This window comes from Neopsephotus bourkii, unplaced genomic scaffold (assembly GCF_033783945.1).
Source record: "Neopsephotus bourkii isolate Nb327-2 ecotype Australia unplaced genomic scaffold, CSIRO-AGI_Nbou_v1 NB_230, whole genome shotgun sequence".
Taxonomy (NCBI): domain Eukaryota; kingdom Metazoa; phylum Chordata; class Aves; order Psittaciformes; family Psittacidae; genus Neopsephotus; species Neopsephotus bourkii.
The window spans coordinates 909,656-931,711 of record NW_026900740.1 but is presented as its reverse complement, the minus strand read 5'-3'; the positions used below and the strand labels follow the sequence as shown (position 1 = coordinate 931,711).

Sequence of the window (22,056 nt, the reverse complement as noted above, 5' to 3'; positions counted from 1 at the left end):
TGCAGCAGGGCGCTGCAATAGTGTGGTTTGAAGAAGTGCGGTTGCGTTGCATGGTCCGAGCAGCCCATGCTGCATCCTGGGGCTGATGGTTTTTCTAGCTGGCAGTAGGAGTTATAAATGCAATAAGTATCTGCCTACAACCAGGGTGAGAAATGTCTTAGCTATAGGCCACATGCTGGAAACTGTTTATTGTGTCAGAGAAAGCTGTCAGGTAAGGATGTGAAAGGTGAGCTCTGTTGGCTTGTTGTGTTTTGTTCTCTTTTTCTTGCACCTCACTGTTCTGATTGGGTAGAAGGAAGCTGCTCAGATGTGCTGCGCACCTCATCCCTCCATAACCTGCCCAGTGTGAACCTGACAGAATCCATCAGCATGGTTTAAACTCCTTTGGCACGTCTGTTTCCTTTCCCAGATCAAAATGTGTGAAACATGCCAGAACGCAGAGCACAACAAGAACGTATCGCGGAAAGCGAGGCCTGTCAAAGCGGAATCACCCTGGGAAGTGCTGGGATTAGACATTCACGGTGAGCATTTGGGGCTGACAGGGTGTTTGGGGCTGACAGACAGGCTTTTCAAGGCTTCCCCGTCAGCTCGCAGGCAGCGTGGCAGACTTACTGCCTGCCACACACAGGCACGCGAGCGAGAGCTGCTGCGTCTGTGTGAGGAGGTGCCAGAGAGGCCACAGCAGCCTTCCAAGGTGCAACCTGATCCGTGTGACCGGCTCTGCTCCCTCTCCACACACAATGGGAGCTGTGGGCGTGCGTTCCTTCCCAGAACTGAGCCTGCAATGGGTGTATTTTTGCTGACAAAGGTCACAGAAATGCATTGGCCAAATGACATTGCAGAGCGGAGTCGCGGTTGTTCTCGCAGTGATTGTTTTGCTGGGCTGGGTTATTGACTTTCCTGATTCGGGTGATATTACGGCATCACATTGATTTTTCTTGATGCTTGTTTATGCAGGACCTTTTCCTGAGACAAGCCAAAGCAATACACACATCCTCCTTGTGACTGACTATTTCACAAAGTGGGTTGAGGCTGCTCCTCTGCAGAAGAAAGATCCTTTATCAGTGGCTAAAGCCCTAGCTGCAGTTTTTTACAGGTGGGCTCCTCTGTTGTTGGTTACATTGCACCTCTGCAGTGAGATGGGGAGTGCTGGGATGTGTGCTGCAAAAATACCCAGCATCCACAAGTTTGTTCCCCACAAGACCAGGAGCACTTCCTTACACAGGAGACACTATGCAGTGCCTCTCAGTTGCTCTTTACAAAGTACTTGGGAAGAGCCTGTTCTCCTCTTACCAGGGGAGGGGAGAAAGAGGCAGAAGTAGTTCTCTGAGTAGCCCCAAAGCCAGTAGAGCTGGTGCCCCAGTTCTCTGCAGACGTTTTAAAGCCATTCCCTGATCCCTCCTAGGAAGTGTTTATTTTGCACTCACATGGGGCATGTCACCAGGTGACATTGTCCTTGTGGAAAATGCATGTGGCCAGCAGAGATTTACATTCAGAGCAGGAAACCTTGCTTTATCATCCAAAAGCAAGCAGGCTTGGCTGTTTTGAACAGATGGAGCCAGCAGACCTCTCTCTGCTCTTGGCGAGGTGAGGCCATGCCAGCCTCCTTAGCACAAACTGGTGGAGGGTCTCTGTCCTTTTCATACCCCATTATCACCAGTGCAGATCAAACTCCTCTGGCTCTGCCCTGCAGCTGATGGAATTAAAACCAGTTACGTGTCCTCTTCTTGTTCAGGTTTGGAGCATCCAAGAACATTTATGCCAGTCAGAGCTGGGACTTCTGTGAGGAGGTAGGTCTGGTGCTGGGTAACCAATTATAACCAATAATGGGTTTTTTTGGGGGGGTAGAGCTGCAGTATGCCATGTGTAGGGCAGTTGAGGAGCTAATGCTGCCTTTTCCCTGCCCCATTCCTGTTACCAGCAGTAGATTATTTGCCAGCTTTCAATCTGTCAGGGATTTAAGGTTGTGGTTCTGTGGTGCAAGTCCTCCAGCCACACTGCAGCCTCCGAGGGAAACATCCTGTGAGATCATGTCCATGATATTCCTGCCCTACCCCAGGATCAACCGAGCTTCCCATTGCTGTGGAAAGCCTCGAGCACAGGAATAGTCATTGCAAAACAGTGTCTCAGGTCTAACTTTCTTGGGAGCTTTTTCTGCCGAGGAGCATCTCCCGGCACAGGGATGGTGCTGTCTTGTGGAGGATACGAGCTGCTGGGGTGCAAACCTGCCTTGTTGTCCTGTGGGCATGTCCCCTTCTTTGCAGGTCAGCCGGCATTTATGTGAGCACTGGCACATCTCTCAGACCCTCACCCCTGCAGACCCCGCAGACTGCACAGGCCTGGACGACCGCAGCGCAGAGGTGCTCAGATCCTCCCTCTGCAGCGTGGTGAATGAGAAGCCCAGTGAATGGGACACTCACCTCGACCCCGTGCTCTTCGATTTCCGCACCTCAGTCAACTCCAGCACAAAGTACCCCCCCTTCTTCCTCATGTTCAACAGATACGTGTGCCTGTCGTCTGAGGTAACTTCTCCACAAGGGAGAGTCTTGTAGGAGGTTTGCCCCTGGTGCAGCTGCAGAGTAACACCCAAATGTCTGTGCCTTGTAGGTGGATTTTGTCAAGGACTCTAAAGAGCAGGGGGCTGGCTCTGGAAAGGCAGACAGCCTCCCGCCATTCACAGCTGCGGCTCAGGAGCAGCAGAACATGGTGAAAGAAATTGTAAGTCTTGGGGTGCCTTGAAGTCATTTTGCAGCTAAATAAGTCCCCCAGGGTCCCTTGCACCAGGCTGTACAAGAGCTGCATGGAAGGGCTTTGCCCATACAAGAATGGTGCCTGCTCACATACTCGGAGAGAGCCCCTGCCCTATCCAGAAATGCTGCCTCTCCTTTGCCTGCAGGCTTTCTCCTGTCACCAAGCATAGCAGGGAGCTGTCAGGCTTCAGCAAGGTTGAGGGGCTGTGTGTCCAGCTTGAAGGAGCAAGGCAGAGCCCAGTTCAGCACTGCCTGGAACTCCCCAGGCCTGGCCTGAGAGGAGGTGGCACCTCAGTGGAACTGAGGGCAGCAGGAGTAGAGCTGGACCCGCTGAGCCAGCACCGTTTGGTGCCACAGGTAGTGATGCTGCTCAGAGCTGGTTGGCGAAATACAAGGGACTGGCTTGGTGGCTTTCCCCATCAAGGCTAATGAGAGCTGTGTCCCAGCTTGCCCAGCACCCTGCCTTGTAATCTGCATCTGAGATCAGCCAAAGGAGTCTGTCCTTAGGGACAAAAAGCCTTTAGGGACACGGTACATAACTAAGAGGTTAAAAGTAACCATGCCCCAAAATAGGAGGACAGAAACTGAGGAAGCTGAGGACCAGTGCCCCAGTGAACAGAGAGCTGGGTTTGGCCAGAAAGGCCAGCATTCAGCTCCTGCCTGTCTCTAATGTGCGGGGTGACCTTGGGCAGCACATTTTGTCTCTGTTCCTTGGTTTTCTGACTTGATAAATGACCTCAGTGTCCCCTGTAACGTGCTTGGCAATCTGTGTGCCAAAAAATCACGGGTGAGGATCAAGTGCTTTGTTTGCTCAGTCATTTCTTGCACTTGGACAGGGTTATGTGGTCCTCTCTGATCCCCCTATTCTTGCTGAGCAATAGCAGGAGTAAAATGGGATGGGAGAGAGGAGGCCAAGGAGCTGAACATGGGATCTGTTCCCAGCTCAGGCTCACTAGTTCAGCTCCCCTTTTGTGAATAGAGATGCACATCATGGCACAGGCAGTGAGAGCTTGCTCTGGGTAACACTGAAGCATTCTGTCCTGTCTAAGGGCACTTCTGGTGTCTAGGTCACCAACACTTGCCTGCAGACAGGCCAGGATTTGGGCTGTAATTAACAGGAAGCAATAAAAGCTTCCCGTGGCTCTGTATGACTCCAGCCTAGATCCCCTTCTGCCCTCTACTGATGGAGAGCTCTCAGCTCCTCTGACTGCAGCCATGAAATCACAGCTTTTTAATGTGAGGGCTGCTAGTGTGGGGTTGGTGAGAATAAGGCTGCAGAGACCTTGCTTAGTCCCTCCCTTGCCCCAGGTGCTGGCACCGGCCCAGCCGTGGCTTACCAAGCCGAGCTCCAGATGCTGCAGTGCTGTTTTCTGTCCCTGAGCTCATGCGAGGCAGGGTTGAATTGGTTTTTAAGCAACATCTCAAGGCCCAACCCAAGTATTCTGCTTTCCAGGTGATCGCCAACATGAGCACAGCCTACAAGCGGGAGCGAAAGAGTGTGAAGAGGAAAAGCCGGGGCCTGCCCTCTCTTGCTTTCAAAGTGGAAGACAATGTGTTCAGGAGCAACACTGCCAGCTCCCTGAAGAAGCTGAAGAAGGGCCAGTTTGTGTCCTTCCAGATAGAGACGGTCCTGCCCCCCGAGCAGAGCATGGCTGGGGTGAAGAAAACCAGTTAGCCTTTGGGGTTGCCGGGGGGTCCTGCAGGGCTGGGGACAGCAGCACGGGTGTCCCCAAGGCCTGTGGCCCAGCTGCATGGGGGTCCAGGGTGCAGTTGCGCCTGCTCTGTCCTGGGGAGAAAGGAAGGGGAAGGTTCAGACAAGGGTGTCTGTTCAGTCCCTTCCCAGTCCAGGTTTGCCCTCGGAGCATCCCTCTGTCCAGGGAAGTGGCACTGTTCTTGTTTGCATGTTGGCAGCAAAAGAGGCCACAAAGCTCCACCTTCAGCATGCTGGGAGCAATCACATCAATGCCTGGGGAGGCATCTGGGTGCAAGGGGGAGAGAACCAGACACTAGACCCAGCTTAGCCACGTTGTCACACGTTTCCTACAGCTTTAAACTCTCCTCCCCACTGTCAACCTGGACGAGGAAGAGTCGCACCAGGGCTGATGGTGGGCATGGGAATGAATGGCTTGAAGTGAGCTTTTTGTTTTTAAGCACTAATTAGCAGCAATAAAGCTGAAAATAGCACGTGATGTTTTTAGTGATTGAGGCAGAGAAAAATGAAGTTTTGCTTTGTAACATGACTGTCCTGTTCCCTCCAGAAATGGAGAGAATTCTGGGAATCCCATAGCCTCTTCCTGCACTGATGAGGGTTACCAGGTGCTCCAAAAAACGCAGGGATGATAACACTGATCAGCCCTTCTGTCACCTGTGTAGCCCAGCTGGATGCACTGATGCCTGAGCACTGGTGTGGGAACTGGAAGGGTGGGGAAATAATGATTAAAGTGGAATTGTTGGAAATTACCTGTCTCTGTGTCAGGTTCATTTAACCCCCTGTCAAGTCCCTGTTCAGGAGTTAATTTAAACCTCTATTTAGGGGTTAATAGAAGGAACTATACTGATTCTTTGTCCTGGTTGTCTTTAAAGCCACCTCCTGTGTTGTATCCCCCCCGTCCAACTGCAGAAATGAAATAAAACCAATCAAATCATACAAAAAATGACTCAATTTCCCAAAGAGAAAACTTCCTGAGGTGGGGAAACCCCGGAGGCTGCCGTGGCCGCGTTAGGACAGGCTTCATCGGGGTTGATAACGGGGGTCCGGGTACCCCCCTAGCGGGTGTCCCGGTGGCACTGCGGGCGGGGCCAGGAGCGCGCCGCAGCGAGGGGGCGTGGTCACGGGGGCGTGGCCATGCGTAGACCACGCCCCCTGTCGACCTTGTACGCGGGACGCGCCGCCGCCGCCAGGTTGAGCCGGGCATGGTCGGGCTGATCCTGGCCGATTCCCATCCATTCCCGCCGCCGGTAAGAGCCGTCCGGAGGGGCCGGGGCTGCGCTGCCTTTGCGTTGCGGAGAGGGGACGGGATGGGATGGGGGGGTTGTGTGTCCCTTGCTATGGAGGGCACGGCCCTTCCCGGGAGTCTCCCGTGGGAGAAGCATCCCGTCCATGGAGAGGCTGGGATGAGGCAGGGGTCTTCGCCCTCTCCATCTTCATAGCTGGGGATACCTTTGCGGGTGGTGGGGACCTGCGGTGGCCGCCCCCTCCTTTTCCTTCTCGCCCTTCTCCTCTTTCTCCTCCTCCTCCTCCTCTTCCTCACCGGGCCGGATCCGCGCAGCGTTGCAGCGGATGGCAGCAGCGAGCACCCTGGGAAGCGTGTCCAGCTCCTCCCTGACACCGCCGCTCCGCTTTGCCCCCCTCCCTCCTTCCCTCCCGACCCCATAACCTCCGTTATTCCCTACACTGCAGCCTCTACCACGTTTTTCTCGACTTTTTACCCTTGTATCCCACCTGCCCAACCACCGAGCGTGCTCTTGGCCATGGGCGCCGTGCTGGGAGGTGCCCTTCTCCCCATCGTTCGCTTTTGGGTGGCTGCGGCCACAGAGGCCGGAGCGTGGCCAGTGCATGGCATCCTTGTGCCGTCCCTTCCGCACCGTGCACCGTCACGGGCTGCTTGGCCAGCACGAGTCCAAGGATCAGGCCCCTCCCTCGTGCCCACACGTGGCACCGCTGGGCATGGTGCAGGAGCAGGCGGGGTTTGAACCGTTTCACCTTTGCTGCATCAGTTTAATCCCTGCCACCAGTCAGACCCATGGGTGACAGTAAAGGCGGCATTCCACGCCGGAGCCTCCCTCTACCATAGGATGCGGTCGTGGATTTCTGACCCCTTTTTAATCTATTGGGGTTTTTGTTGTGTGGCTGAGCGGCATGCTGCCAGCATAGGGGGCTTAGTGGGGTATCCCAAGTGAATATTCCAGAGGGCAAGGTGTGACAGACCTGGGATTCTTCTTCTGGTGGTGGGGGTCTGTTATGAAGCCAAGCTGCTCTCCCTTCTGCTCTCACGTGGTTCAGATTGAGTGCTCAGCTTCAGCTTTGTGCCAGGAAAGGTGGAGAAGGACTCTCAGATCATAAGTATCCGAGTTTAACATGTTCACAGCTCCATAGCACAGGACAGATGTCCCAGCATCACCCAGCTGCTGGGGACCTCCTGACTGGCCCCACCACAGCAAGCAGGGATGCAGATTCCCGCTGAGCTGTGCAGATTTCTGCATTGGGATTCAGGATGGATGGAGGAATCTGGGAGGGAAACGTGTCTTCGTTTATGCTTCTTGTTTTATGGGGTAACTTGGAGCGTATGCAGCAGAGGAGGAGAGGAAGGAGTAAACAGTGGTGTTTGGGGTCAGGTTGGGCTGGTATGGTTGTCCTCCCATCTTGCTTCCCTTTCCCTGCCACCTTCCCAGGATGAATAACAACCTCATCTCCCACCTCTCGCCCCACAGCAGAAGCTGACATGACCACGTCTTGCCTGTGCTAGAGCTGCCCCTCGCTGCCTTGGTGAACCCCAGCCCAGCATCAAGGATGCGCGCCTGGAAAGCAGTGGCCAGCACGCTGGTGCTCAGCGGGGCCGATGTGGTGGTCACCACGCTGCTCTACACCCACGGCCGCAGTGGCCGGGATGTCCTGCAGGACCTGCGGCACTTCAACATCTTCAACTCGCTGCTGGACATCTGGGGGGGCTGCCTCTACCGCAGCTGCGTGCTGCTGGGGGCTGCCATCGGGGTGGCCACCAACACAGCCTATGGCCCCCGGCGCCTCAGGGCATCGCGGACCTTCATCACCATCGTCTGCCTCCTCATGGGCATCTACATGATGGCGAAGCTGCTGCTCTACTCGGAGGTGCGCAGGACCATCAGGGACCCCTGGTTCTGGGGGCTCTTTGCCTGGACCTACGTGGCGCTGGCGGCCACCTTCGGGCTGTGGCAGCTTCTGGCTTGTGTCACCTCTTCCCGCGAGGCGCTGGGGCCTGGCGCTGGATCCCGTGCTGAGGCAGAGGAGAGCTGTGATGGGGGAACCCCACGGGACAAGCGGGAGGAGGCAGCGGGTCCCACCATCCATAAACTGCTGTCCTACACCAAGCCAGATGCCTTCTTCCTGGGCATTGCCTCCTTCTTCCTCCTTGTGGCTGCGCTGGGTGAGTGAAGGGACATGGGGAGCTGTGGTGTGCTCCCATCCTCACCAGGATGGAGCCATAGTGGGGGGGCTTGACAGCATCCCAGGATTGGGTTTTGAGGATGCTGGGTGCATGTCCTGCACAGGATGGATAAAAAATGCAATGAGATAAATAAAAAGGGGAATAGGGGATAAAATACACTGGGAAATGAAGCATCCCCATATGTCACCGAGGGCTGCACCTCCTGTGGCATCTGGTGGGATGACTGAGTCTCTCTGTGGTGGGGATGGGTTTGTCCACAAGCCGTCGCAGTTGGAATACTGATCCTGTGCTGATCCCGTGCCATGGAGCTAAAACCCCGTGTCCTGTGCTTGTCTGGTAGGAGAGACCTTCCTGCCCTACTACACGGGGCTGGCCATTGACGGCATCGTGGTGCAGAAGAGCATGGACCGCTTCTCCACAGCAGTGCTGGTCATGTCACTGCTCGCCATAGGAAGGTAATCACAGGGGCTGGTTTTGGCTCTGGACAGGAGGAATTGGGGTTTTCCCGTAGGAGCTCACAGTGGCCATGGGCATGGGCTGTCCCATTGCCAAGTCCCTACCAGACTCCAGGGATGCGCTTTGATTTCTCTGTGCTACCGCAGTGCAGAGAGGATGTGGTGGCACTCATGAGGCTGTTGTATAGCCCTCCACATCTGTCTGCTGGTGATGGGGGAGCAGGAACACACCCAGGGAATGGGTTTCCAAAGGAGTGTCCCCTCTGGAAGTTTGTCACTGTTGGGGTTAGGACCAGCCATCCCCATGCTGCTAGCTCCCAGAAGAGGTGTGGGCTGGTTTAAGCCATCACTTCCTAGGCTGGGAAGTGGTGCCAAGCCCTTGGGCATTGGGGTGTTTGTGTTGCTGGGGCTGGGTTTCGTGTCCATTGGTCTATAACGTTTCTTATCTGCAATTAGCTCATTTGCCGCAGGTATCCGGGGCGGCGTTTTTACACTCATATTTGCAAGACTGAACATTCGCCTCCGCAACTGCCTCTTCAGGTCACTGGTGGCTCAGGAGATGAGCTTCTTTGATGAGAATCGCACAGGTAGGTTCCTCTTCCCCTTGGATTTGCTCTATCCCATCCCAGTACTGTGTTTCCCTTGGCTTGCCCCACCAGCACACAGCCAGAGGCAGCACCCAAGTGCTTGTGTTTAGAAATAGCAGCAGAAAGCTCTTCCCTTTGGTTTCCCCCTATTATGGGGTTGGGATGTTATTGCCCAGCAGCCTGGGGATGTCCCATTGCCACCATCAGCCTGACATTCTGCAGTCCTCCATGCTCATCTCCACTCATCCCCAAAACACTCACTTTCCTCCTCCCATCCCTCCTGTCAGTGCTTGCTGGTGGCCACTCTCCAGTTCTGCTGCAGGCATCAGAAACCTCAGATGTGAAGCTTGCTGGATGTGCCTGTCGCTCTCCCTGCTTGCAGTTCATCCTGTCCCGGTCCGTGCTGCTCTGGCGGGGTCCCAGCACACTGCAACTTCTTGCCCATTTAATTTAGTCTTGGTGGTATTTTTAGTTTTGAGGCTGTTGCTGTATTTAGCAATGGCTGCACAGTGCCCTGGTAGCTGAGGACATCAGAGATGATGTTGGAAGCGGGATATGGGTAACCCTGGACTTAAACAAAAACATGGGAATTCAGCTGGACTCAAGCAGTATGGAGTATTTAGGAATTGAGGGTGATGTTTGCTGACTGTAACATTCAGCTCCAACAACAAGCACCACAGGAGCTTCACTCCTTAGTAGCTGGGCCCATGTCCTTTGCAGCTCTAGGCTGCAGAGCACATGGATAAACCCAAACAGCCCTGGCTTGTCCTCCCGGGATGGTGAGAAGAGCCAGCAGCCTCTGGTGAGCTCCTGACATCAGTTGGATATAACGTGGGATTTAGTTAACAGCTCTGCAGGTGCATTCAGTGGTCCAGCAAACACTCCATGCATGCACCTATGTGCTACAGGGTGCACACCAGTATAGGATGCTGCCACAGCCCCCTTTGCTGTCCTGGGGCCGTTCTTGGTGTCCCTCCTGCATGCAGCAATCCAAGCTCCTCTGTTTTGCTTCACATCCACAGTGGTGGAGTCTCCCCCCTTCCACGCCACCTTTTATACCCCCAGTGAGGGAATGGGTTGAATGGGGAGCTCCACCTGGCCCCTGGCATGGAATGTGGCTAGGCAGTGGTGACATGTCCCTGCTCTCCCCTTCCCCTACCCCTTGTTGCTGCAGGGGATGTCATCTCCCGCCTGACGTCGGACACGACCATCGTGAGTGACCTGGTCTCTCAGAACATCAACATCTTCCTGCGCAACGTGGTGAAGGCCACAGGGGTGATCTTCTTCATGTTCAGCCTCTCCTGGAAGCTCTCGCTCGTCACTTTCATGGGCTTCCCCATCATCATGCTGGTGTCTGATGTCTATGGGAAGTACTACAAGGTAGGCAGGAGTAGCCAGTGTGGCTGTGATGTGCTGCAGTGCTGGGCTGTTCCCCTCCTGAAGCCGTTGTGGAGGCTGTGGGTGGCTTTGGAAGTGGTGGGACTGATGTCCGAGTGCTTTGCTGCTGGCAGTGGGGGCAGGATGGCGGCATTGAACGTGCATGGGCAGACAAGTGTGGCCTTGGCTCTTCCTTGCTTCACGCTCAGGAGTGGAAGCATCTTGGGTCTGACAGGAGAGGCAGTTTGGCTGTGGGATGTCCTGTATGTGCCTGTCCTTGGGCAGTCTCTCCTCTTGTTTTGCCATGATTCAGTGGGGTTAAACCCAGTGCTGAGCTCCCCACTCTGTCTGGGGCTAGTGTGGGGCCAAAGGCTGTTCCCCATAGCTAATGCCAGCTCCTCCTGTGGGTCAGGAGCTTGTGAGAGGAGCTGCCCTTGGTCTCCAGACCCATCCCTTTTACTTGGAAACTCCTGCAAGGGCTCCTGGGCCAGGCTGACCCTATCCCATCAGCAGGAAGCCTGCCCCAGGCTTCCCAAGTGGGCCCAGATAGGGCACTTCACCTCCTGCAAGCCAAGTCCCTGCTTGGGGACAGCAGAATGAATCCATTCTCCTCCTGGCACAAAGCATGGGATATATCCCAGTGCTCAGCCCTGTTGCCCACGGCCTGGAAGATGTCACCGTGCCTTCTTTTCCCGAGCCCAGCAGAGCCCAGGGCACGTGGGGAGATGCTCCATGGGCAGCCCTGCGCCTGCTGAGCCCGCTCTGCCTGCTCCCTGCTCCCTGCAGAAGCTCTCCAAGGATGTGCAGAACGCCCTGGCCAAGGCCAACAACACCGCTGAGGAGACCATCTCTGCCATGAAGACCATCCGCAGCTTTGCCAACGAGGAAGCGGAGGCAAACGTGTACTGGCAGAAGCTGCAGCAGGTTTACAAGCTCAACAAGCGGGAGGCCATGGCTTACACCTACTACGTCTGGTCCAGCGGGGTAAGTGGCTCCCTGTGTGGAGCTGGGAATGGGATTGCTTCAGATCCCCAGATGCACATGGTGCAGTGGCACTTTCCCACTTGGAAGGAGCTTTATGGGGTGAGCCCAGCTTTAATATCCGCTGCCAGTGATGCTCTGTCTCTTCATTATTACTTCCCTACTCCTCCGAGTATATTCCGTTCCCCCTTAGGGCAGCTGCGCCTGCCACTGAACAGCCTGTTTTCTCTTGCAAATAATAATGGAATTGATAACTGCTCAAGGTCGTGGAAAACCCCGTGCTCTGCCTTGCTGCATTGCGTGCCTGTGCCAGCTCATCTCCGGGGCTCCGGCTGGGAAACGGCCACAGCGTTGGTTGAGCTTCTGCTCACAAGCAGATTTTCTGTGTGGGGGTGGTGGCAGGGGGAGGCTGATGGGGTTTGGGGATGGTTTTTGGTTGTTTCTTCTGTTTTTTTTCCCCCCAATTTCTGTGTCATCGTTGAAAACCAGATGGTTTGGGGCTTCTGCATCGGCTGATAACAAAGGCTGTGCAAAACCCTCCTGCGAGGCTGCCCTTATCTCTGCGCATTCTAAGTGCCCTCTGGCAAAGGGTTTGTGAGTTACTGGGCCCTCATGCAGCTGTGGGAGACTCAATGGCTTCCTAAGTCTGGAAGCAAAATTGGAGCATTTTTAGCACTGTTCCTGGGCTCCCAGGTGGAGCTGGAATGTGAACTGGGTCGGTGCAGATCCTGCCAAGACAAAGGAGGCAGAAGCCTTTAAAAGCTGCTCCTGCAGGGCTCATGCATAAAGCAATCAAAGGATTTAGCGCAGCCCAGGTAGAGTCTGTTTTGGAGGGAGCACAGGATCTTAAGGTCAGATCATGGCAGAGCAATAGAGGAGGAATTCTTTCTCTCAGTGTTTTTGTCCCACAAACACCACACGGAGCACCAGAGCATCACTGCTTTCCTGAGCACTCGGGCAGCATGGAACAGAACCTGATGAAGAAAGGCAGGGCCTGGTATTTGTCATATCAGAGCTCGTCTATCTCCTCTCTAGAGCAGGTGGTACTCCCCACACTGATTTCAGGCAAGAGCTGAGGTTATGCTTCTGAGGCTCGTACAAAGGAGGAGTATTTTGTGTGTTGCCATGATTTTATGTTCTAAATCAAAATGTCATATGCAGAAAGTTTATTTTAGTGGTGAGGTGACTGCATCCTTTGAGTACCCGTTATTATGCGTGAGGATGTTAGCCCACAAGAGAGGTTCATGAGATGCTCTGTTATTTCACATATCCTCTGCCTCCTTGGCTATTGTCCCTCTGGACTTGTGTTTTGTTGAAAGATGCCAGCCCAGCTCCTTAAATCAGCCTATGTTGAGTTGATTTTCCATACCCATGCTCACTGCCAGAGCTGTCAGGGATCCTCAGTTTGGGGCTCAGGATAAATGTCAGCACACAAATTGTGGGCTGTTGTGTGAGTAATTGCAAAGGCATCAAAATACCACTTATCCTTGCTGATTTTGGGGGTGTTTTCTTGCTTGCAGCTGACTCTCCTGGTGGTCCAAGTCAGCATCCTTTACTACGGTGGGCATCTCGTGATCTCAGGGCAGATGACAAGTGGAAACCTGATATCCTTCATCATTTATGAGTTCGTCTTAGGAGACTGCATGGAGGTGAGGCTGGTTTATCCCTCTGGGCTACCCCGTATCGAGATGATGTTCATCTTCTAGAAGGTCCCAGGGCAGTGTTGGCTTTCCTGCAATGCATTTCCTTCATGCTGTAGCTTTTGCCCACCAGTGGGTTGATTCTTCCCTCTGCTCCCTGCTCCCCTCCTTGCAACCTAAACGTGCTGCCTGTCCCCTGAAAAGGCAATTGGGACCAAAGGGATTAGGCTGGCCCTGCTGAAGGGCAGAGTCCTGGCTGCCTCCCAAGCATTTTTCCTGGCGTGAAGGATGCAGGGATTACAAAGCTGCCTGTTAAATTTCAGGCTTCATTAAAAACTTAATTATATTACTTTTTCTCTCCTTTCCTTTCTATTCCCTGGGATAGGCTGCAAGCCGCTGTGTTGGCAGCGCATTAGCACAATTGGATTGTGGGTGGGATGGTGGAGCCCACCCAGGGCTGCCTTCCCCTTGTGAAGGCGTAAGCTTGGCTAATCAAGGCAGAAACCATCGAGCCGAGGTTTCCTCACAGCCAGGAGTGGTTTTGGTGATGCTTCAGCTTTTATGCAGTGGCAGAGCAGAGCTGGAGGCAGCTTGCCCAGCTCTTGCCATCTGTTCAGATGGCTGCAGGCTCTGGTGGTGTTTCCAGGCTGTGGTTTTGGGGTGTGTTTGGCTTGGTTTGGGGTTTTTTCCCTCTCCTGATGGGAGGGGCAGTTGCAGTAATAAGCTGTTCTGCAGCCCTAGGTTTAATACTGAAAAGAGCAGACGTGACAGGGTTTATTCCAGGGAAGCCAGTGTCAGCATGCAGCAGTTGTAGTTGGGAAAGTGCAATGGTAAATCCACTAGGAATATATCTCATCAGGGAACAGCCTTATCAGCTGCCAAACAGTTGTCTAAAGGGTCCAGCCTGGGGCTGCTCTGCATCTGAGACACGTGTGTTAGGGAATGGGCCAGCCTTTGTTAGGGGCTGGAGTGATGCGCTGCAGTACATGGCTTCTGTTCAGCCACTGTGCTGGGGAGGTGCTGATCTTGAGCAGAGATGGGTGAAGAACTTTGTTGGAGCTTTGGGTCATGTGTCTCCTGGTGCACATCTCTTCCCAATCCATGTCTTTCCTCCTTCTGTTCCCCTCTGAGTCTACCCATGCACAGCATCCTCTTAGATACCCTTTTCCTGGGTGCATCCATATATCCTCTTCCATACCCTGCAGAGGGGGAAGACCATTCTTTCCTTGTGTCTGATGGCTGTAGTTAATGTCAGATGATGGAAGGCTTGGGAATGCTTCAACCATTCTCTCTATGAGTGGCACTGGTTGACTTCCATTGCATGGGAGGCTCTCACCATTGCCTCTTCCCTTCCAGTCTGTTGGCTCCGTCTACAGCGGCCTGATGCAGGGAGTGGGAGCTGCAGAGAAGGTGTTTGAGTTCATCGACCGCAAGCCAACGATGGTGAATGATGGGTCCCTGGCCCCAGACCACGTGGATGGGAAGGTGGAGTTCAGGAACGTGACCTTCTCCTACCGCACTCGCTCTGCAACACAGGTCCTGCAGGTGAGCCCCGTGGGCACAGTGTGCTCCCCACCACGAGGCATCACGCATCACTTCTCCATCATGGCCAATAACCCATCCCATGGGAAATGTCAGCTGCCCTTTTGGAGATGCATAAGGGCAGGCTCAGTGGCATGCTGGAAAACAGATTATAAGGAACAGTGGGTGTTTAGGGCCGACCTTCCTTACAGGGAGTGAGATTTATTAATAAAACCTTTGTTCCCTGCTCAGGCATTGACACATCAGCGTGGTACAGGGCTTTCTGCCAAGCTGCCTTGGACTGTTTCCATGGGAGAGGGCTTAGGTCATGAGGCAGGGGGAGGCAGAAGGGAGGTTAGCTTGCTCTGCTGGTTTTAGAGGTCCTGCAACATCAGTAGGCAGATTTGGAGCTAGGAGAGATGGCTGATGTAGCACAACACCATGGTGGAGGCTCACCGTGGCCAGATTGTGTCTATCTGTCTTGCCTAGTGTCCAAGCTGCTTTCCCTTGGGAAAAGCCAGGACCTGAGCATGTTCTCCCATCCCTGTTGCAGAATGTGTCCTTCACCCTGCACCCCGGCAAAGTGACCGCACTGGTGGGTCCTTCGGGGAGCGGGAAGAGCTCCTGTGTCAACATCCTGGAGAACTTCTACCCTCTGCAAGATGGGCAGGTGCTGCTGGACGGGCATCCCATTAACATGTACGATCACAAGTACCTGCACTCAGTGGTACGAGCGACTGATAACGTGTATTCTAGCTATCGCCTGAGCGGAGGGGATGCACGGATGGATGGATGGATGGATGGATGGATGGTAGTGATGCTTGTTGCCTGGGAGTTGATCTGGCAACTTTGGAGATGTCCAGAAAGCTGGAGGTGGTCCAGGAAACTAATTCAGATAATTAGTGAGGGTGGAAGGGAAGGGATGGAGAGTGGTTTCATGGGGAGGGGGAAGCCATCTGAAACCAGAACAAAACCCATGTTTTGTTTTGTATCTTTTGGCTGACACAGTAGAAATATGTTTATGGTTGTTGGATTAATCATCATCTAGATCGGGTTTGCAAGAAGAGTTTTGCATTCCTCCAGCACTTTCTGCCTCGAGATCTTAAAGTAAATCTCAGATAATGGGGAGTTAAAACACCTCAGGACCCTGGCAGCAAGTGGGGCTGGATGGTTTGCCTAAGAGAGGGGTCTGGGCCCCTTGGCTCTCGTTTGTGTCTCAGCACAGATGAGCCTCCATCTCCTCTGCAAGTAACTGCTTGCTTTGTTTGCCTCCAGAGCACATGGCCTCACCAGTCAGCAGGAAAACCTGCAAACAATTGATCAGAGACAGGCGAGGAAGCCAAAGTCACTGTGACTAATTTACATTCCCTGCCCGTACCGAGGGAGCATTAAAAGACAAGCGAGTCTTTCAGTTTAGAAAGCCTGGTGTGGCATCAGGAGCATGGGGAGAAGTCAATTAAAATATGCCCATGTCCCACTGGCTCTCTCCATGCCCAGTTCTGAGCAGTAATTTGGAGGCTTCAATTTATTCCAGTCTTGAAGGTTTGACAAAGCCTTGAATGCGCGAGCAAGCAGCAGTGGCTGTAAGGTAGGACAGGGAGGCTGTTGCTAAGCAATTAAGGGATTGCAGCAGCTATGTCCCTAACTTGCTAATTTTGGATTGAAAGATGCAGGAGAGCCCAAGCATGATTACTGGCCTTGAAGAGGAAATCAGCACAAGCCTAAGAGAGGGCTTTTCCAGCCTGCCTTGTCCCTGCAACTGGTTCCCATTCTGGGAAGAGCAAACAGTGATGGGAATTTCTGTATCTTGGTTTAATGGTGGGGCTCTGCTTGAGTCTTACCCAGCAGGAGCAAAAGCTGATGATCTGTGGTACCAGGCAGTGCATCTTCTGCTTCCAACCCCCTGCTCTTGCCTTCCTCTCTGCAGATCTCCCTGGTGAGCCAAGAGCCGGTGCTGTTTGCCCGCTCTATTGCGGATAACATTTCTTATGGCTTAACTTCAGCCTCCTTCGAGTCAGTGGTCCAGGCTGCCCAGAAGGCCAACGCACATTCCTTCATCACGGAGTTACAGGATGGATACCACACAGGTACCAAAATCCCTCTGTTTTGCACTTGCCTAGGGAAAACAAACTCTCCCCTTGGGTGGGAAGTCAGGCAGGTAGTGATGGACACGGATCCGTGGCAGCTTGGTGGTGGTGTAGGGCAGCCACATGGAGAGGTGCAGCACCCTGGCTGCCTTTTGGGGTGACTGAGCTGCTGCAGGATTTCTGAGCCCATTCCAGGCAACACGATGGGCATTCCCCATCCCAGCCGGCCCAGTCCAGCTCCCGGTGCCTGGCAGTGTTACGGAGATGTGGCACTGGCAGTCTCATCACTCTTCAGTGCAGGGATCAGGAGGCAAGCTCAGAACTCACCTGCAAAGGAAGAAAATAAACATGTGATAAATGCAGAGTAATAGAAGCTGGTGTATTTGTGACAGTGGGGCTTTGAGGGGGCAGCTCAGGCTGACAATGGTTTGTGTTTATGGGTGAGCAGGGGGAGTTTGAGTTTGGATGATCTCAAGGACTTCTGCATTGTTTCCATGAGCATCAGTCCCTCAAACCCTGGGACAACAGTGGAGAACTTGCTGCTGGAGGGAAGGACAGCAGCCTCAGGGATGTTTTGCTCATTTAAGTTGGTTTGCCAAGTGAGCAGAAGCATTTACATGGTCTTTGCTTCAAAGCATGACACCATCCTGGTGCTGTGGCTGGGAGCTGAACTTGATGGCACCTCTTGATTTTAACTTGACCCTTTCCTCTCTACCTTAACCCAACAGAGGCAGGTGAAAAAGGAGCCCAGCTCTCAGGTGGCCAGAAGCAGAGAGTGGCAATTGCCAGGGCCTTGATCCGAACCCCCCCCATCCTAATCCTGGATGAAGCCACAAGTGCACTGGATGCAGAGAGCGAACACGCGGTGAGTAGGTCACTCGTGTTTGGGCCAAAGAGGCGGTCTGGGTTTGGAGGAAGGGATGCAGCTTCAGTTTCCAGCCGGTGGTAAGCTTAGTCTTGACATGGTGCAATGAGAGGTTTGGGTAGGATGCTAATTCCTGAGCAGGAATTTGCTTCCAATGCTGCTGTAGCATTGGAAGGGAATAATCAACCAAGAAGAGAATAATCAACCAAGAAGGGAAAATCCTATGCTCACAGCAACCAGTGCCTGATAAACCTGATGAGATGGGGATCTCTGACCTTTTTAAATGTGGGAACTGTTAACTGGCATACAGCAACTCTGTGCAGCCTTTTAGGATGGAATCCTGAGGAAGACCCTAAAATTGGTACTGCAATAGGGAGAACAGGACTGCCTGAGCTAAAATCCCAGCTAAGGCACCAAAGAAGCCATGTCTGTAGGAATGTAAATTGAGCTGGTTTATGTGGCTGGGATGCGACAGCTCTGCCAGTGCCAGTTTGGCCTCACTTGTTTGACGATGTGAAGGAGACCAGTTCAAACTTGAGGTGTGAGGATGTGTCTCCCAGTCCCAGAGGATGAGTGCTGCTGGCCCATGGAGCAGAGCAGTGTGAGCATCTGATCTTGTTGGCTTGCAGATCCTCAGCCATGTGCATGGTACCCAATGCCAGCCAGGAGCTGGTTTTGGCTAGCCAGGGGTGTCAATGTGACACATGCCTGGTGGCCATCTGCCTGCCTTTAGACCTTAGTGCTATTGTCTGTCTTTTGGCTGGAAAACAACTCTCTCTTGCTTTGCCTTGATGCACTGAGGAAATAGCCCCCTTTTCTGAGCAGTATTGGCTACCTGCAGTCCATGCCAACACCTCGTGGTCTCCAAATCTGGGGTCCAAATCTAACAAGCACTCAGTTTGCAGGATCAGACCTGTGTGCATACCTGAGGGCTGGCTGGACTGAGACAGTTGCAGAGCAAGAGCTGGGATGGACATGCTGGTGCTAGTAGTGCCGCAGGGAGTCTTGTGTCCTCTGTAGCCAAAGGAGAGCAAACCCCTTGTCCAGAGGTTTCTTAAAAGAGACTACAAAGCTGCTGTTCTTCCTTCCAAAGCAGAGCCGTTGATGCTCAGGCACTAACGTCTTTTCCTCCTGCACAGATCCAGCAGGCCATCTATGGCGACTTGCAGAACCACACAGTGCTTGTCATAGCTCACAGGCTGAGCACTGTGGAGAAGGCACACAACATCATTGTGCTGGACAAGGGCCGCGTGGTGCAGCAGGGCTCGCACAAGCAGCTCATGGAAGAAGGAGGCCTTTATTCCAAGCTGGTGCAGAGACAGATCCTGGGACTGGAGGGGGCCGGCGCAGACAGTCTCCAACCTGCAGCCCGGGGGGATACAGCCAAGGCGCCTGGTGGGCTGGAGGAGGAGTTCAGGATAGACCATTCCCTGCCGCCCGTGGCCCAGGACGATTACAACAGCAGCGCTCACAAGTGAGAGCGGCGATGGCCGGCGCTCCGGATGCTTGCTGGGATACTGGGACAGGAGGTGGCTTTGTCCGCAGGCTGCAGAATGCCACCCGTTCGCTCACACACCCATGCACACCCCAACACACACTATAGAGCTTCCTGCATTGCAGCCCAGCAGGCAGGTGCCGGCTGGTTTAAACAGGGAAACGGATTCATTGGAGGGAGTTGGGTCTTTAGGGATTTCCAGCGTTTCTACTGGGTTTCTTTTCTTACTACCAGTAACTCCACTCGACTGGGACTTTTCTCCCATCGATATGCATGTGTAACTGCTATTACCTGTACTGGGAGTCAAATGCATGCATGGAGGGGAAGATTGAAAACCCCTTCAGGAATTTCAGGGGGTGGCTTTTGTAGCTGGTTAGAAAAACTGACTGTAAACCAAGGTTTTGTTCCCACTATCAGTCTATGGGGCCCATCCAAAGTCTGCTGAAGTCTGTAGGGAGCTCCCTTTGGCTTCAGTGAAAACTGGATCACTCCCATGGGGCTGAGCACAGGGAGAGTTTTGCACTGAGTGCCTGCAGGCTCAGGCTCACAACCATTGCTGCTGAGCTTGTACCATGTAGTAACCATCCTTGCTGGAACGAGCCAGGGGACCAGGAGGCAGATGCTGCTTGCAGATTTGCTCTTGGTGCTTGGTGGGTGTTTGTTTTTAAGGATGAAAAGTTTTACCATAATTGGGGTAGGTTTGGGGTTTTCTGTTGTTTGGGTTGGTTTTGGGGTTTTTTTTACTCTCTTTATGTGCACTGTGCAATTGCCTGGCTTCAGCATCCACTGAAAATTGGCCTCTTTATTTCAGAATCTTTTTAACTCACAAACCCTGGTGCTGGTTTGAGGGAAAACACTGCTAAAGACAGGCAGAAAATACTAAAAGACAGCACTTTATGAATGCCACCAAAGCTTTGTTCAGCTTCAGGCCATGCTGGTGACTTCTGCATGGGAAATCTCTATGCTCGCTTCCCTTGAAGTCCCACCTGAGCTGCCTGAACTTTCAAATGTGTTCCTTTGAATATTATTTATTAACTTAGTATGAGGGAGAGAGAGAACTGTGTTGCTCCTACCCCTTCTGGGTAATGGATCTGGCTTAGTAGTGTTATCCTGCCATAGACGGGTGAAGAAACCTATACAGCCAGGCAGGTGCTGTTGAAAACTAGCATTTCTATGGGGAAGAGAGACTTCAGACTGTGTGTAGTTAAGGCATTATCTCAAGCACTTTAGCTCTCATGTTTTCTGATATCTGAATGCTGCTGCTCTTTCCTTTTCAGCAGGTTTGCGTTTCTGTTGTTGGCGATGTTTTGTTTCCGTTTAGTGATGTTTTACAACCTCTTTAGTGTCCTTGAGGAGGGATGCTCAGAAAATAAAATACTACCTCTGCCACTCAACATGGAGCCAATGTAGTGGGGGTGTTGTTTGCGTTCAGGGTTTTCAAGGTAACGTTCATCTCCGGTGATGGCTGTGTGTATCTACTGTCCATGTTCTAGCTGCCTTGCAGGGAATGACAAGAAGAACCTGCAGAGGATTAGGTATGTAAAAGCCTTTAGGATCTGATAATGGCCATAAGCCATAGGAATAACCTGTTTAAGAACTCGTTTCCATCCCGGCTGCCATGTGGCAGTCGGTCTCTACACAAGGGCAAGCAGCCTAACCCGTTCTCAAAGAACAGCGCTTTGTGACTGGAATCTTTTCAGCTGCTTGATGTTGTGATATGATAAAAATCTGTGCCTTGGAAGAATGAGAGCTCTCCTTGTCTTATCTCCCTCCCCTTAGGAAACCTCTGTCATGCTCCAAACTCTGCAGCTCACCCCTTCTGTAAGCGGCAATGCATTCCTGCTTGATGGAAGTTTGCCCTGCGTGGCTATGACGAGGCTGGGGGTTCCACCCAGCGCTGGCAGCAAGTGATTCATTCTGCATTATTATCAGTGCCTGGGAGCAGAATGTGGCCAATGGGCCATGGAAGTGGAATTAATTTCTACTTAATTGAAAAACTGGGGGGGGGAGCAGGGGATGGAATTGGAAGCTGGGACCTGGTGAAGGCAGCTCACCCTGGGAAGCGCTGGTAGGATGGTGTTTGTTTGTACATGAGATGCTAGCAAAGGCACTTTGGTTGCACCCCATGCGTCTCTCCCAGGCCATGCTGCATAAAGGGGAATTGGAGGATACGATTGGATTAGTTTTATTGCAAAGACTACAGTGCATTTCAGGAAGGGAGCCTTTGCTTCCCAAGCCTGTTGTGGTGATAATCCCAGCATTGCATCCCCAGGCCAGCTCCAGCTGTAACTGAAATGGCACCTTGCAAACAGCAGATCGTCCCTGCTGGTGGCACTGGTCCAAGCTGATAACAGAGCCTGACTTCGTTCATTGCCACAGGTGCTGAATTCTCTTTTGCATCCAGGTAACTCAAGGCTACTTTTCCACTGAGCCTTACAACTCATGGCTTCAAGTCCTTTTGTCGTGCTGTTGGCATGTGACAAATGCATCTTCCTGAATGCTAAAGCCATGAGGGTTTTCTCACAGCCTGGAAGCCTGGTGGGAGCTCCACTCTCCATGGGGGATCCAGCAGCACTAACCTAATGCAGACATCTCTGCTGGCCCAGGACAAACCCTATGACCATACTGAAAATCCCGCTTTTTGGAATCATTCCAGCTTCTCTTTGAAGTGAAACTGAGGGTCAGAGATGCCTGTCAGCCAACCTAAGCCTGGTGCTGAAGATGAGCTTAACTTGGTGCAGCAATGGGAATTACTCAGTGCTGGAACATGAGCTGTTTCCTAGCCCCACCTGGTCCCTTGGGTCTTGCAGCCTGTGGGCAGTCTCTGTGTTTCAGGCTATTCTCCTGGACACAAGGCCACTGTTCCCTCTGAAACCCTCTGCTGTAGCATTTTGTGGCTGCGGGCTTGCCCAGCGTTGACATTTGCATGGGAACGCAGTCAAAATCTGTTCAGGAGCTTCTCAAGGGCAGTGATGCAGGGAAAATGTTTCTTCCCCTCACAGGGAAAAGGCTTCTTCACAGGGAACTCCAAGGGGTTTGTCTGAAACCTGAACGCAAAGGGGGGCACAAGGCTGTCGTGGTAGAATTGGAAGCATTGAAAGCACAACTGATTACAAAGGTTGCCTTCATATACTCCATATATATATGTATACCC

At 52.9% G+C, this 22,056-nt stretch overlaps 1 protein-coding gene across 2 annotated transcripts; it reads left to right on the top strand.

The window, feature by feature from the left end:
* Nucleotides 1-5,683: 5,683 nt before the first annotated feature.
* Nucleotides 5,684-20,296, top strand: ABCB9 (ATP binding cassette subfamily B member 9). Of its 2 annotated transcripts, none has more exons than XM_061344610.1 (12): nt 5,684-5,708; nt 7,185-7,873; nt 8,235-8,349; nt 8,806-8,936; nt 10,111-10,316; nt 11,100-11,297; nt 12,815-12,943; nt 14,291-14,479; nt 15,009-15,182; nt 16,383-16,542; nt 17,271-17,407; nt 18,547-20,296. In XM_061344610.1, exons 2-12 carry the CDS (start codon nt 7,261-7,263, stop codon nt 18,883-18,885), a joined length of 2,391 nt encoding a protein of 796 aa, XP_061200594.1. In that variant the 5' UTR covers nt 5,684-5,708; nt 7,185-7,260; the 3' UTR covers nt 18,886-20,296. The 2 variants fall into 2 exon arrangements, with proteins under 2 accessions (XP_061200594.1, XP_061200595.1); XM_061344611.1 differs by having other exon boundaries at nt 5,690-5,708; nt 7,182-7,873.
* Nucleotides 20,297-22,056: the final 1,760 nt, after the last annotated feature.